The sequence below is a fragment of the Rutidosis leptorrhynchoides genome, chromosome 1 (genome assembly GCF_046630445.1).
Source record: "Rutidosis leptorrhynchoides isolate AG116_Rl617_1_P2 chromosome 1, CSIRO_AGI_Rlap_v1, whole genome shotgun sequence".
Lineage (NCBI taxonomy): Eukaryota > Viridiplantae > Streptophyta > Magnoliopsida > Asterales > Asteraceae > Rutidosis > Rutidosis leptorrhynchoides.
In genome coordinates, this window is record NC_092333.1 from 492,428,161 (window position 1) to 492,443,677 (window position 15,517).

Here is a 15,517-nt window from a genome sequence, read left to right on the forward strand (position 1 = left end):
CATGGTTATGTTATTTGTACAAGTCCTTACTTTCGTAAAATTGCTCATCATTTGGTATTCTCTTGTCTAATTTTCATTGTCATTCTCGATAGTATACACTTGAGGTGATGCCAACAACAATAGGAATATACATGGTAGATCAGCTTCTCAAAATGGCATAACTCAAGTACTGAAATATATGAGAAAATTCATATGTGGGCAGGATCGGGATATAATCTAGAAGGGACTAACCCTATTAGAAGAATTATTGAAAAAGATATTTTAAGAGCGAGTTCGTTACGAAGATGATGAAGAAAGATAAGAAGATGTGTAAGGCATGACTCCATTATTGGTGGTCATGAGGTTAGTTTAGTCTTTTACGATTATTAATTTGCATTTTGAAAGTGATTACTTATTAACTAATCATTCTACTTTGTTAGAAACAAATGACATTTTTGTCATCTTATTTGTTAATTTCTTAAATAACTGTAATCTCCTGAGCACTGTATTTGATATCCGTTTTTATTACCAATGAACATACAAAAAGTGTCTAAATTATTTCAAGTGATGGAGAATGATGTTAATATTATGTTTTTATTGCAATAATAACTATAATAAGATGCATTCTTAGAATTGTAGCATGCAGTTGCTTATGTAAATGGAGATGAGTATTATGGAGCTAATGCCAACATAAACTTATGGACGCCTGCAGTTACAGATCCGTATGAGTTTAGTCTTTCACAATTATGGGTCATACCCGGTTCATTTGGCAATGATCTCAATACCATACAAGTCGGTTGGCAGGTAACTTTTATATAGTATTTTTGTAGAAGTATAGTACTGTATGTATTTTACGGAGTCACAACTAAATAAGTAAATTAAGAAAATGTTGTAAGCGTAATATAGTCAAAATGGTCGAAAGTCCCTGAGTCCAGAGATTGTATACCATAACAATAAGTTTATTGGTTATTAAAATAACGTTACTGTAATCGTATTTGTCAAGTGATTATTATTTTTCTAAATAAATGTTTTGGTTAAACCCATCCGAACGAGACCTGTGCAAAAGAAGGTAAAGACCTCTATTTTGCTTATATGTTTTATGATGGTGAAAAGTAAAAAAAAGGTGACACTCAAATTCAATCTTGATAAGGAAAGGTTTGGATGAAAAATTATTCGTCAAGTTGACCATACATACTATGTATATGTTTATAAATAATACTATACACAGTTCCTTAAATCCATTGATCCATTACAATAATTTTTCTTGCAAAATCTCACGAATTCGCGCGTTATACCAAAATTTGTTTGCGAGAAACAGACTAATTAGATTTCTAATGGCTCAAAATTGTCACTTGAACTAATGCATTCGTAAGTGGTTAAAACTATGTTCCTTCTTCTATGTTCAGTCTTCTATGTTTCGTCATAGAAGACAATAAGGTGAATTCAGTTACTTACTGTACTTTTTGCTTTAATCTATTACCAGGAACATAAATTGTATCCGAAGCTACACTAGAGTCACTAAACCCGTATGTTCTCGAAGACGAAGACGAAAGCCTCTATTTGTGTGTTTCACACAAACATTGCTACATTAAGTACTTTATAATTAATACTTGCTTACTCCCATAAAGTAGCCCCGCGAATTCGCGGGCATTAAGCTAGTATTAATTTAAACTAAAAATAATTTCAACTCAAATCGAAAGAAACAGTTCAAGAGACATATATATTTTTGTTCTTCAAAAATACCCAAATCTCTCTTTAAAAAACACAAACACATAACCACTTCCAAGTTCCAAATCACAACTAAAACTTCAAATATGAGAAGTTGCTGTCAAAAAACGCATAGCATAACTTACTCGATTGTTGGAATCCGACTTAGGTTACATGCCTGTCATTGATGGCTGGGAAAAGTAAAGAATGGGATTATGTCAATTAGGATGTTATTAAGTTTTTGTTTTATACTTTTAATAATTAAAACAGTACAATAGATAAATACAATTATAAATTAAGTTTAAAATAACATTATTAATAAAAAATAATTTTATTAAATAACATAAATTTTAAAATGACAATTAAATAATTATATATAAAATAATAATAAAAAGTCATGAGATGTGCTCAAGTTAATAAAATTCGGCTAAATAAATACATCCTCTAGTTAAACCTGCAAAAATAATAATAACGAAGGTAATATAAGTATCCCATTCCACTTCATTCATCAAATTAATATGTTATCCATTGAAAAAAAGTTTAGAAAAAGAATACCATAAAAGATAAGATAATAATAAAAATGCAAAATATTTGTCCCCCCTACGGCGAAAACTCCGTAATGCACGTGTGACGATCAATTGAAACGGAGATTCGGAGTGGGAGATGTTGTCGCCAAGTAAAACGTGGCCAATGGCGGGCTCCAACTCTCACTCCCTGTGTTGTATGATTAAAGGAGACTAAGAATTATGTTATAATATGATGTGATATGATACTAAGATAACAAATAAATACGTAGATTTCTTTTTCAAGTTGCTCAAGTACGAACGAAAAGGAGGACATACTCTCTTCCACGATCCTTTTATTTCCTTTCTTTTTCCCTTAAAAAAAAATTGAATATGAATATTATTATTAAAATCAGTCAATTTCCACTCACTAAAATTTGTATGAAGATGCAGTGTTAGGGTTTTAAATTAGGAGTTGAAGTTTATGATTATATATTGAACAATTTTTATAAGTGTAACAATTTTATAGGAAAAGAAGAATATTTTGATGATCAATACGATAAATATTATACTTTATTTGTTCGAATACAATCAACTTTTTTTTGAGTTGTCTAAAATTAATAATAAACTTGTTTAAATATATAATAATAATCACATAAAATAATAGTTCATCTATTTGTGAGCTATCTTAAATTAATAATATACTTGTGTAAATATATAGAATAATAACATCAAGTTCTCTTATACTCTTATACATGTAACACAAAAAAGTAAAACTATAAATAATAAACAATATACTGTGATAATGATATTTTTTAAATTGTTTATTTTTTTCCCGTGGACCATTAAATTGTGATAAGAGAAAGTATAATTAATTTCGAGCACACTTGTCTAATAAATGCAATCGGTTATCAAAATGTATACATGATTGTTTGAAAATGACAATGATCCGTGTGTTTTTTTTTTTTTTTTTTTTGTCAAATTAGGATGTGAATGCAAACATACATCACAAAGTTAGGTGTTGTTTGTTTTTCTATACCTTATTATGTCTTTATGTTTGCGCATCCGCAGATGTTTTTACCGCAGACAGTTTGTTTTTCTGAAGACATAAGATAAAATAATGTCTTATTATATCTGCAGCCTCGCAGACTTAGAAATGTGCTGTTGCAAACATAAAAACAAACACTCTTCATTATTCAGCATACAGACTTTCAAACCACATCTTCTTAACAGACATGGTCCGCAAATCTTCAGACGAAAACATCTTAAAAAAATAAACATCACCTTACTAATACTAATTTACATTATACAAACATCTTAAACTTGGGATGAAATACTTAAAAAAAAAATAATTACATATTTACATATCTTGATTAGTGTAGAATTTTGGAGGGAACATCACAAACCCCTTAATAAATCTCAAATTAAAAATTGCTTCAAAAGACCCTCGAGCAACAATCTGAAAGAGTGAAACTGTACCTCAATTTTTCGTTTCGTTGATTATAAGCCAAGTTCCCCGTCAAGATCTGAGTGTATGTACCTATTTTAATAACTTAAATTATTGCAATGCTACACGAACTCTTACTGTCACTGTTAGGGTACACCGGTGACCTAATTATCGACGAGAGGGACCACCGATTATCCTCCGGATTATCTCCCGGCGACTCAATCTCCGATCAATGCACTTTCAAACTTGCTTCCGATATATCTTTTATCGAACCAAGCGAAAGGTATTTCCTAATTTATTGCTATTATTCTTACTTTCCCCCAAATTCTAGGGTTTTTGAACGATAATTCTGTTAATAAACCTTTTAAGGGTCAGTGTATAAGTTATATTCAATTAGCTGATCAAATATTGAAATGTAGTGGAACACTAAGTTTGGTCTTCTTCTAGATTTAATAGATGCTTGCTGGTGGTTATGAAATGCAGGGATATTATTGAGAAGACAGTTAAATTAGGGTTTTATTATCGCGAACTTGATCGATTTGCTAGTAAGTCGCGTAATTTAAGCTGGATAAGGTCTGGGAATGAGTCGTCTACGTTAAGCACTTCGGAAGTACTAGACGGAAAAAAGGAAAAGCAGAGTGTTTATAGGAGGGCCATCGCAAACGGTATTGTGGAGATTCTTTCAGTTTATCGATCTGCGGTTTTGCATATGGAGCAGAAGTTGTTATCTGATCCTTTACCTATTTTAGCAACAGTTACTCAATCCTTGAACAATGTACGTTTTTGGGATTTGGTTTTATTTTAGAGTGTTATGTTTGCATTTTCTTGTTGTTTGAGGTTTAAACGATGAAATTTTCTTGTAGTTCTTTGTTCTTTTGCCACCTCTATATGAGCTGATTTTGGAGATTGAACGAGATGATATTTGTGGAGGGAAACTTCTTAATCTTCTGCATAAACGATGCCATTGTGGGGTGCCTGAGTTGCAGGCATGCCTTCAAAGGTATTTTATATTTTCTATTTTCTATCACCAAATAGAATATAATAATACAATTTATACAAGAAAAATAAAGTACTAGGTGTTACCATCATGACATATCTAACATGCATGAACGGGTTTTTAAGGTTGTTTGATACACTGAGAATACATATTTAGTAAACTGTTGTTTCACAAAGTAATGATTGTTTCATTTTTGGACAGACTTTTATGGCATGGACACCAGGTCATGTATAACCAAATTGCTGCCTGGATGGTGTATGGGATCCTTCACGATCAATATGGAGAATTTTTCATATGCGAGTATGAGTCACCTAATTGTCTTACTTCAGTTTTTTATAAATAAGTTGAGATACGACACAATTTCAAGATGTTAACTTAGGATATTGATTTTAATGTTTTTAGGCATGAAGGGAACTCAGAGCGTGAGTCATCAAACACGAACATGGCTGAGAAGTTAGCACGCATGTCAGTCAATGATGGATCTTTAAGTGATTGGCACTTGGGTTTTCATATTTCATTGGTACTATATTGCATGTTAGTTGATGACATTTAAGAGTATAAAATGGGACCCATTTAGAACATATATAACTAACTTCTTTTATACATTTTTTGTCAGGATATGTTGCCAGAATATATACCAATGCACGTGGCAGAATCTGTTCTTTTTGCTGGAAAAGCAATTAGGGTTCTTCGTAACCCTAGTTCCGCCTTTCGCTCTGTAGATGCAAGACATAAAAAGTTGATGGGGGATGAACTACTGCCACAATCAGAGGCCGATAAGATTGAACTAATGCTTACAAATCTAAAGGTTCTTATTTCACATAAATATTATTACCATTACTTTTTACCTGAAAAGGCAGTAAATATTTGAAATGTTATTGTTCAATTTTTTTACCACCCTTGTTGTCCATTTTGGAAGGAATCATCTGAGTTTCACAAAAGATCATTTGAGGGTGCTGTTGATTCAATCAGAGCCATTGCAGCAAGTCATCTTTGGCAGGTAGAAAACTTCGCTTATTTTTCTTTCTTGTTCTTGTAGTCTTGTACAGCGAATATCAGTGTAACCTTTTCTATTCAATGATGCAGCTTGTGGTTGTACGTGCTGATCTTAATGGGCATTTGAAGGCCATCAAAGATTACTTTCTTCTAGCAAAAGGTGATTTTTTTCAGGTAATAAATGAGAAGTTTCTTATGTACCGTGGTTTGCTGATATTTCTTAAAACAAGAGCCATTTTGCATAGCATTACCAGAAACCAATTGTACCAAATAAAATTAGCATATGTGTTTGCTACACCTGGCAACCAAGACCCAAAGCCCAAAAAATGGGTTCATTGGGTTTACTTAAAGACCCAAATGAGTCGAAGCACATAATAGAAAAAAGACAAGTAGGAGTCCATCTTAAAGACTCATCAAAGTCCAAATTCTTTAAAAAGACTAATGGGTCCTAGGCTTGACCCAATTGGTCCTACTAAAATTGAATTGACCCGCGTTTATCAAAGCGCGTCTTCGGCGTGCGTATTCGACCCGCTTTTTCGACGTGCAGTTTCAACGCTCGTTTTCGACACGCATTTTCAACGCGCGTTTTCGACGCGCGATTCCAGCTCGCGGTTTCGGGGCCATTTCGCCGCCCGTTTCACCTCGCGTTTTCGCCGCGCGTTTTTGAAACGTGTTTTCGAGGCGCGCTTACGGGGCATGTGTACGGAAGAGATGCATCAAAAAATACAAACACGAACAATTTTACTAGCCCGACCCGGGTCCCGAACCAACCCGCTCGACCCATTATAATTCTGACCCGCTTCGACCCATGACCCGTTTCGACCCAAACCCATTTGATCTTTGACCCAACCCGACCCATCTCGACCCGTTTGCCAGGTATAGTGTTTGCTACCCTTCTGCATAACTTGTCAAGTTTCATATATCGTTTAAACTGCTTGACAAGATTTTAATCGTTTGACAGAGTTTTCTTGAGGAGAGTCGTCAGTTGATGCGTTTACCCCCTCGGCATTCAACTGCTGAAGCTGATCTAATGGTTCCATTCCGCCTGGTAATTAAAATATTTTGTTATTTCATATAAATATCTATAATCAGTGAGTAAATTGAAAGAAATATTTGCATACTTGTAATGCAGGCTGTAACAAAGACTATCAGTGATGATGATAAATATTTTTCAAGAGTGACATTACGGTAATTTTTTGCATTATCCTATTTTCTTACTAGAAATCGGTCGTGCGCATATACCTTTTAAAGTCCTAAGCAACTTTCAGGATGCCTGCTATTGGGAATAACATAAAACCGTCCAAAGTGGATGTATCAAAGTCTAAACATGCTGATGCTGATTCAAGTTTGTTATCTGATACATCATTAGAGATGTCCCTTGATGGCTGGGATGGTATTGCCCTAGAATATTCTGTTGATTGGCCTTTACAGTTATTCTTCACACAAGAAGTTCTCTCAAGGTATATGCTTGGCTCCCATATATATGTTGCCTTAGGGTGCGTTCGATTGCCTCTTAATTGAACGGTTCAACACTGAATGATGAACCGTTCATCATTTAGTCTGCATCTGAATGACAAATGATGTTGAATCGTTCAGCAATCCGTGTTGAATCATTTAGGGTTGAAATACTGTCTTAATCATTCAACACCTCCATTTCCTTAAATGTCTTCCTCAAATTATATCTAGAGCACTTATCAAACAATTTTATTATTTTATTTATTCATTTGTCACTTGTAAATTGTAATGCTTCTCATAATCTTCTAATTTTATTGGTCATAGGTCATAGAAAATTGCTTTTAATCAAGTTTCTCACATAATACCTAATTAGCTCTAAAAAATCCATCCAAATGTAATTCTCTAATATTTGATGATAGACTGGGTTATCACTTTGTATGATATATTAACAAACTGTTATGATTTAGACCCCAAAACTGATATAGTTATCTTATTCTTTACCTACAAACAAAAGGCTAGTCCACTTTGAGATGGAGTATATATATGTTTTTGAATAGTTTAACCTTAATGGACAGGTACCGTAGGATATTTCAGTATTTACTTCGGCTAAAGAGAACACAAATGGAATTAGAGAAGTCATGGGAATCGGTGATGCAACAAGATCACTCAAACTTTTCCAAACGTCACACTAAAAGTCCAAATGGTTCATCATCTCAACAGAGACGACAATGTTTTAGACCTATGTGGCGTGTTAGAGAGCATATGGCATTTTTGATTAGAAATCTCCAGTTTTATATTCAGGTAGGACTCATAAAAACCAGCACCTTTCAAAATGTTTCATGGAGCATATATCTATCACTGCTTTTATAATTCTTTTGGGTTTGTTTTAGCCTATCCTGACCCGTTTAGGATAATACTAATTTTTTGTTGATCGTAATGACTTTCAGGTGGATGTGATAGAATCTCAATGGAATGTGTTACAAACTCATATAGAGGAGTCACGTGATTTTGCTGAGTTGGTCGATTTCCATCAAGAGTGAGTAATGATTAGTTCCTCTTTTTCATCTTATACAATATATTACTGATGATCCCTCTGGTTTGTATCGGAAATCACTGATGGTCCCTGTACTTATTTCCGTCATGGATGGTCCTGTGATTTGCAGTTTAAATCACCGATGGTCCCTGTGGTGCATATCCACAGGGACCATCCTTGACAAATAAAAATGCAAATCACCGGGACCACCATTGATGGAAAAAAGTACAGGGACCACCGGTGATTTTTGATACTAACCACAGGGACCATTCGTGATATTTTGTCTAAATTTGGTATTAAGGTATTTCTCTTGACCATTATGAAATAATTTGCTTGAAATTATGTACAGATACTTGTCAGCTTTGATATCACAATCGTTTCTGGATATTGGTTCGGTATCAAGGATATTGGATGGAATCATGAAGCTTTGTTTGCAGTTTTGCTGGAAAATCGAGAACCAGGATACCGATGCAAGCACCAATGAATTGGAACGTATAACTGAGGTAATTAATAATTTTAATTCCTGGTTTCTAAAAAAAGAAAGTTAATTAAGGATTTGTTTTCAGCGCTTGGTTTTGTTATATGTAGGAATTTAATAAGAAGTCAAACTCGTTGTATACAATATTGCGTAGCAGTAGACTGGCTGGTAGCCAGCGAGCTCCTTTCCTTAGGCGTTTCCTTTTACGCCTAAACTTCAATTCTTTTTTTGAGGTAACAAACATTTATTATTATTGTATACCTGAGTTGATTACTAAATTTTGGTGTGTGACCTTTTGAATCTAATGTGAATAGCAAACGGCTCAAGGAGTTATGAATGTCATCAGACCACGCCCAGCAATCCCACCCTTGCAACGATAGCACTGTTATACCTTTGCAAAATTCATGTCTGGTATGTGATATGCTAAGAGGTACTAGCAATGCAGTAATCAAGTGTATACTATAAATGGGTGAAAATTACCACCTTTTTAAATTACTTTTACCGTATGGAAATTGCTATGCTTAGACCAGGGCTCTTAGTTTTAGACAAGCGTTTTTATTATACACTAACTGCTGTGATGATATAAAAAATATGCACATACTACCCCGTCCCGTTCTAAGCATCTTTTTCAAAAATACACAATATTGAAAATTTGTACACTGATTCCCAATAAATTCTTAGATTTCTCATGTAGAAACTATGTTGTTGATTGGTTATAACATCAAAGTGAACCAAAATAGCAATGTAAATATTAGAATTGGGCGGAGGGAATAATCAATTGATTTTTGTTTTGGTTTTCTCCAGACCCAGAAGTTGTAATTCGAGCCATACAGCTTTCAGATCCAAGCCTACATGGATCTCTGCTCAAGAATGAGACCCAGAAGGTAGCTCAACCTGATTTTAAGGGCGTTTTGTATTCTTTGTGGTGTGGTGTGATGATACTTCTGTCCCAGTATATTCGTACATGTTATATTCCCAGTGATTGCATCAAATTTAGTTGTAACTTAACGTGTGATATGTGTTTTTGAAGCCCTACAGATATTACTTGAAACAAATGTCTACTAATATCAAGTCATTTGAGTTAGATTGCCAAATTTATGTTTATTCACATATTCAATACCAATAAGTTATTAAATTCAAGCTATTACAAATTGAACCTTACCAAATGTAAGTGATCACTTCGAAACAATATTTTCAATATCCTGCACTACAGTAAATCTCAAAGTTTTGTACTTAGAAATTGCATATAAAATGAACTTCTGAAAAAAGAATCAGGATCCTTCATTAAGCTCTGAAAACACAGAAATTTCAGTTATACCATTCATAGTTATAGACTATAACTTATAGTTATTTTTCTCTGTAACCATATGACAAATATCTTATACATGGATTGCAAACGCTAATGAAAAATCAATATTGGAATCGATCTAGAGCTCCTCAAACCCATCTTCGTCACCATCTTCATCTATCCTCTGAAATTCTCTCCTCCAAATCTCCATCTGTCAGGTTCAAATAATCATGATCAACATTTAAGGGGCTGCATTAAATTTTATAATCACAAACATATACCCCTTGATTATAAACTTGTACCAACATTAAGCCTTTCTTGTTGATTTCGAAAGTTCATTCAATGAATTGAAATTGAATGCAAGGATATGGCATTTAAGTGCAATTATCTCTTTAGTATTTGCTCATTATTATATCTAACTGGATTGTTATCTCACCTCATCCTCAGAAAATCGTAGATGTTCTGCTACAAAAAGCAAGGTATCCGAGTCTCCGACTATATGTTGTTGACCAAGGTTTCTTGCAACATCATCATACCGTTTTATCCGTACTTGAAAACCAAAGCTCATGAAAAGCTCATCCACCCACTTCTCTACAGTTGGCTGTAAAAGAATGACATTAAATTTGTGGCCATTACACACAAAGAGGTTAGGTGAAATTGGTCGGGTACTGGGGTCAGGTTGATCTGTATATACCTAATTACCAATGTCTTCTTATAAACAATTAAATAAAGAAAACGCAGTAATTATATTCACAAAAAATATATTACCAGGATCATGATCTAAATTACTGAATAAAAATGATTAGGGGGCTGATGTGTAGAAATGGATGTTGGGTGTTTAGGAACCTATTTTGACCCATTTGACCTATTACCAATTTAGCTAATATTGTATATTTGACCCATTTGAGATATAATGCAACCCAAAATCAATTTATTCAAAAGTAAATGAGTTGAAATTGACACCCATATAGGAACAAAGAAACCATAGTGAAATAACGTGAAGCTTAGATTTTGCAGTTTGCACTAACCTTGATCTCCACTTGTGTTTCAGCCAACCAAATTGGGAATTCACACACGAACAGACACCCCTTCATGGCTAAATTACTAACCATAAACAGGATCTCTTTAAGACCAGCCAAATCTGTCACCGGAAACCCCTAAAGACCAAAGAATTCGTTGAGTCAAATTAAACTTTTAATACCATTGGTCGTATTAGCAAATACGATGACCGAAATTTGAAAACCGAGGATGAAGAATGCATGAAATTTTACAAAAAAGAAGAAAGGAGATGCTTGTTCACCTGGAACACCCATATACTTGGCCTGGATCCATTAAATCCTTTATCACGTAAAAGTTGTTGCATATCAGATGACTCCGAAGGAACATGAAGCAGCAAGCAGCCTCTCGGAACTTTAGCACCAACATCTAGCAATTTCTAGAAAAACCTTCCATTAGGTCATTTTCAGATATACAATATTCTGCATAACCGAAAAACAATTCACAACATTTGTATCTCGGCTCAAGAAATCATTAACAATATATTTATCCATTAAACAGGTAATTTCAAACTGAATCAGAAGCCATTAAATTAAATAAGTTTATGAAATCAATCATCATATGTTTAAGTTGAGATTTGTTTGGATATGCTTTTGAACTGCATAGTACATTAAAACCACATTAAGCAGTTTTAATAAGCATTTTCAAAGACCACAGAAACCCATAATTGAAACGAACGTAAAATAGCATGTTTAACAACCTTTGAGTTGTTGAGATGCTTTCTTGAATACCATTTGCGGCGATACATCATAGATTACAGTAGAAGAAGGCCAATTAAGCCTATAAGCCCTTGTATCCATTCCATCTGTAAATAAAACAACCTACACATACACATGCTCTTCAACACTCAAAAAACTTATTATCTACTGTATTTTTTATAGTTACGAATAACTAACAGTAACCTGTTTAGCTCCATCAACACCTTTAGTTGCACTAAGCAACTGATCATCAATAAATCTAGTGCCAACACAGTAATGCTTCTGCAAGTTTTGGTCCAAATATTTATCTAAGTCGACGTTAGAAGGCACAAAACAGCCAGCATACGGGTCAACGAAAAGTGGGTCTGCAGTAGACAGTCAAAGTTTAAGTTTGGTAAAACTATTGTATTGAAGGTGTTCGATGAAATGCCTGAAAGAAGATTGGTGTGTTACCTGGGCGAAGAGTTTCTTGGAATCGATATGAAGCATGAGAGAGGGCAGATTGGAATAAAGGGTGGTCGTCTTGTTGGTTGAAATCGCTGGCTTTGGCTGCAATTTTGAAGACGCCATTTTTTCTGTTTCTTATACTTAAATTTGAATAATTTGAATAATAAAAATTAGGAAAAGGTGATTGGTGTAGAGCGAGAGTTGCTTGTGGGCGTACCACCCCAATCTCCATGAAATCCAGAATGTTTCTTCTATCTGCCTGCTTCTATATTGTTTGCAATTCCATTTTTTCTTAAATTTTTATCATTTTAAATTTAAGTATTAGAAATTCAGAGAAATATTCATGTGAAACCAAATTTTAAACAAGGAACCAATCAGAGTGTGATGCAATAATCACATGTGATTGAAAAAAATTTAAAATTTTTTTTTAAATTTTTTTTTTCGAAACTTTTTTTTTTCAAATTTTTTTTTTCAATCACATGTGATTGGATTTGAAATGCAGTAAATCACATGTGATTCTCCATGCCAATCACATGTGATTGTAAAACCCAGTCACATGTGATTCTGCATGTCAAATCCAATCACATGTGATTGAAATTTTTTTTTTGGTAAAATGACGAATTTCAATAAGTTTGTACTAAAACCTTTAAACACAAAGTTTTTTATCAAAACTTGATCAAATCACCAAATTAAAGTCTGAAGTTTTGAAGATATGATCACGAAACGCTAACAAACTTGATCAAATCACTGAATTAAAGTCTGTTTTCGGTTGAAACTTTTTTTTTTTGAAAAAAAAAATTTTGAATTTTTTTCAATCAAATGATTGGATTTGACATGCAGAATCACATGTGATTGTGTTTTACAATCACATGTGATTAGGTTCTACAACCACATGTGATTGGATTTGACATCCTAAATTAAAAAAAGAAAAATTAGAAAAAAAATTTCAAAATTTTTATTTTTTATTTTTTTTCAATCACTGTGATTGTCGCGAAAATTTTTTATTTTTATTTTTTTTCAATCACTGTGATTGTCGCGTCTCATGCCGCGTTCTAATTGGTCTGTTGGATTTCAAACAAATTATTGAATTCAAGAGATTACAACTCTAGAAATTTATTTATTGTTTACGGAGTACATAATTTCACTTTTACACCAGACAAACAATAAAAAAAATCATTTAAGGGTGTGTTTGGAACACGATAAGCTGGGAGCTTATGGTAGCTTATAGAAGCTTGAGCTTATGATTTTAATAAGTTCCAAGTCATAAGCCTAGTTTGATAGGCATAAAAAGTAGAGCATATGAAAATCATAAGCTCTTATACTAGCTTATGGGTGTGTTTATGTGAAACTAGCTAGAGCTGGAGCTTATAGCCGGAGCTTATGGACTAGAGCGGGGCCTTGAGCTTATTTTTAAAGCTTTTCAACCAAAGATTTCCGAAATGCGAACAGCACTGGAAAAATCGAAGGTCGGCCAGAAACCTATATGAATGCTCTTTACTAATCATGATAATTCGTTGCCGGTTAAAGGTTAATGTTCTATGTACTATTTATAATTAATTCAACTTTTTGTTATACAAAATATTTGGCTTTCGTTGAACAGAGTAGACATAAAAACTCAGATAAATCAAAAGCTTGATAATATGAGTATGGGATAAACGAAAGTAGTTTAAAAAGTAACATCTCATAGAAGCGAAATAAAGATTCAGTGCTAAAGCACCTAAAGCTCAAAACTCTTTTACAGTAATACAGCTCTGAAAAGACCAAAGGGACTAAATAAATCTGATATAACATATTCCAAAAGCCAAACAAGGTTCAAACATAAAACAAAGTAAACTGTCTTTTGTTCAATCTTCCTCTTCACCTTCATTCTCAGCAATGTTGAAGTAACGTAACTCATACACGTTACGGTCCTTGTTAGATGAAATCACTCGAAGCCAATCTCTCACGTTGTGTTTCTTCAAGTATTTCTTCGTTAGATACTTGAGGTACCTGAAATGATAAGGCATTTAACTTTAGAAAGCAGCAAAAACTATAAAAGCAGAAGCAGAATAACATCATAAGAATTTTCAGATAATGATTACAAGAGTAAGAAATTACATAGATGCTACCCAAAGGCATCCCACTATTAATGACCATTCACATAAAAACTACAATATGACAGTGAATTCTTAACAGTTAGATGACGAAGGAAAATTATCCTATTTAACTGAGAGAGTAATCAGTTTTGATTCCAGTTTCATGCCTTTAACTAGTATACATATTAAGGAGGCGCTTGGGGCTTATTTTACAAGCTTGTTGCTTATAAGCTTTAAGCCCCTCACAAATAAGCATACTCCACGTTTGACGAAATGAGCACATCCAAACAATAAAATTACACTCATTATGTATAAATAAGCAATCAAAATAACACCACCTAAACACCATCTAAAAGTCGAAAACCATCATCACAAAACACTAGTAGCTTATACTATAACTCAATGTCAATTGACAATTATATATCATCTCACATCACTCAATTTCAGATAAAACACCAAAATCTTTAGTGCATGAACAGTTCAAAAGCAATACTTTACTATATATATATACATCAAATATACCTCAATTGTTTCATAAACTAGTGAAACATTTTACAAAGAGTAGTTTCACAAAAGCTAGTAATAAAACAGTACAGTATAAGATTGTAGCCTAGATCCACAGGTGTATATACAAAAATCAGCTACAATCATGCATAATTTATAATTTATAAATATAATCAAGTAATCAACACCAACCTACACGAAAACTATCAATTATCTATTCACCACTCAAACTAAATCCAACATCACAATACACACATTTCGCAATACTTACAAATACTATAAAAACAGCCTAACACAATAATCCACAAATTAGTCGGAAAATAATAATTCTGATTTCAATATTATTACTAAAAATTAAAGTACCTTTTCGAGAAATTGCTGTCAGCGGTAACAGAGATCTTATTCTTTTCACGTGAAATGGTAACAGAATCGCCAAGATTACCAGCTTTACCACCGACTTTAATCCTCTCTTGAAGAAACTTTTCGAGTGATGCAATCTCCATAATCTTATCTTCAACTGGCTTACCGCAATCGATTACATACGTCGATGTTTTCTTCTTTCCTGCTTTTGCTCCAGCACCGCCTGCTCCACGAACCATTTTTGATCCTAATAATTTCACAAATTCAAACAATCAAATCATAATATACACGGATAAATAGACATATTAGAAGAGAGTGATGTTCGTACCTTCTAGATTTGAGGACGGCGAATTGCAGATGATGAGTTTTGGCTGGAGGTGATATTAGGTCTTTTTAGGGCTTTAATTTAGGGTTATTTTGTGAGTTGGATTGAGAGCGGTTTAAACGGGCCTAAATATGTTGGACTATCTAGCCCAAAATTAATCTTATTTTTT

The 15,517-nt window shown here is 33.5% G+C and overlaps 3 protein-coding genes across 3 annotated transcripts; 1 reads left to right on the plus strand and 2 right to left on the minus strand.

Annotated features, from left to right (window-relative positions):
- The first annotated feature begins 3,648 nt into the window (after positions 1 to 3,648).
- LOC139875471 (gamma-tubulin complex component 4-like) lies at positions 3,649 to 9,645 on the plus strand. The gene is made up of 17 exons (XM_071862808.1): positions 3,649 to 3,919; positions 4,120 to 4,411; positions 4,500 to 4,636; positions 4,835 to 4,933; positions 5,036 to 5,153; positions 5,250 to 5,441; positions 5,553 to 5,633; positions 5,720 to 5,803; positions 6,591 to 6,677; positions 6,762 to 6,817; positions 6,898 to 7,089; positions 7,660 to 7,885; positions 8,032 to 8,120; positions 8,467 to 8,620; positions 8,706 to 8,828; positions 8,910 to 9,025; positions 9,400 to 9,645. Exons 1-16 carry the CDS (start codon positions 3,756 to 3,758, stop codon positions 8,973 to 8,975), a joined length of 2,160 nt encoding a protein of 719 aa, XP_071718909.1. The 5' UTR covers positions 3,649 to 3,755; the 3' UTR covers positions 8,976 to 9,025; positions 9,400 to 9,645.
- A 158-nt stretch (positions 9,646 to 9,803) lies between these two features.
- LOC139875476 (O-methyltransferase 1, chloroplastic) lies at positions 9,804 to 12,370 on the minus strand. Its single transcript, XM_071862815.1, has 7 exons — positions 12,091 to 12,370; positions 11,842 to 12,002; positions 11,640 to 11,760; positions 11,184 to 11,308; positions 10,912 to 11,040; positions 10,320 to 10,484; positions 9,804 to 10,094 (listed from the first exon to the last, which is right to left on the minus strand). The coding sequence occupies exons 1-7, from the start codon at positions 12,314 to 12,316 to the stop codon at positions 10,023 to 10,025; spliced, it is 999 nt and encodes a 332-aa protein (XP_071718916.1). The 5' UTR covers positions 12,317 to 12,370; the 3' UTR covers positions 9,804 to 10,022.
- Positions 12,371 to 13,746: 1,376 nt separating this feature from the next.
- Positions 13,747 to 15,262, minus strand: LOC139875485 (large ribosomal subunit protein eL22z-like). Its single transcript, XM_071862823.1, has 2 exons — positions 15,027 to 15,262; positions 13,747 to 14,073 (listed from the first exon to the last, which is right to left on the minus strand). The coding sequence occupies exons 1-2, from the start codon at positions 15,260 to 15,262 to the stop codon at positions 13,929 to 13,931; spliced, it is 381 nt and encodes a 126-aa protein (XP_071718924.1). The 3' UTR covers positions 13,747 to 13,928.
- Between the last annotated feature and the right edge of the window lie 255 nt (positions 15,263 to 15,517).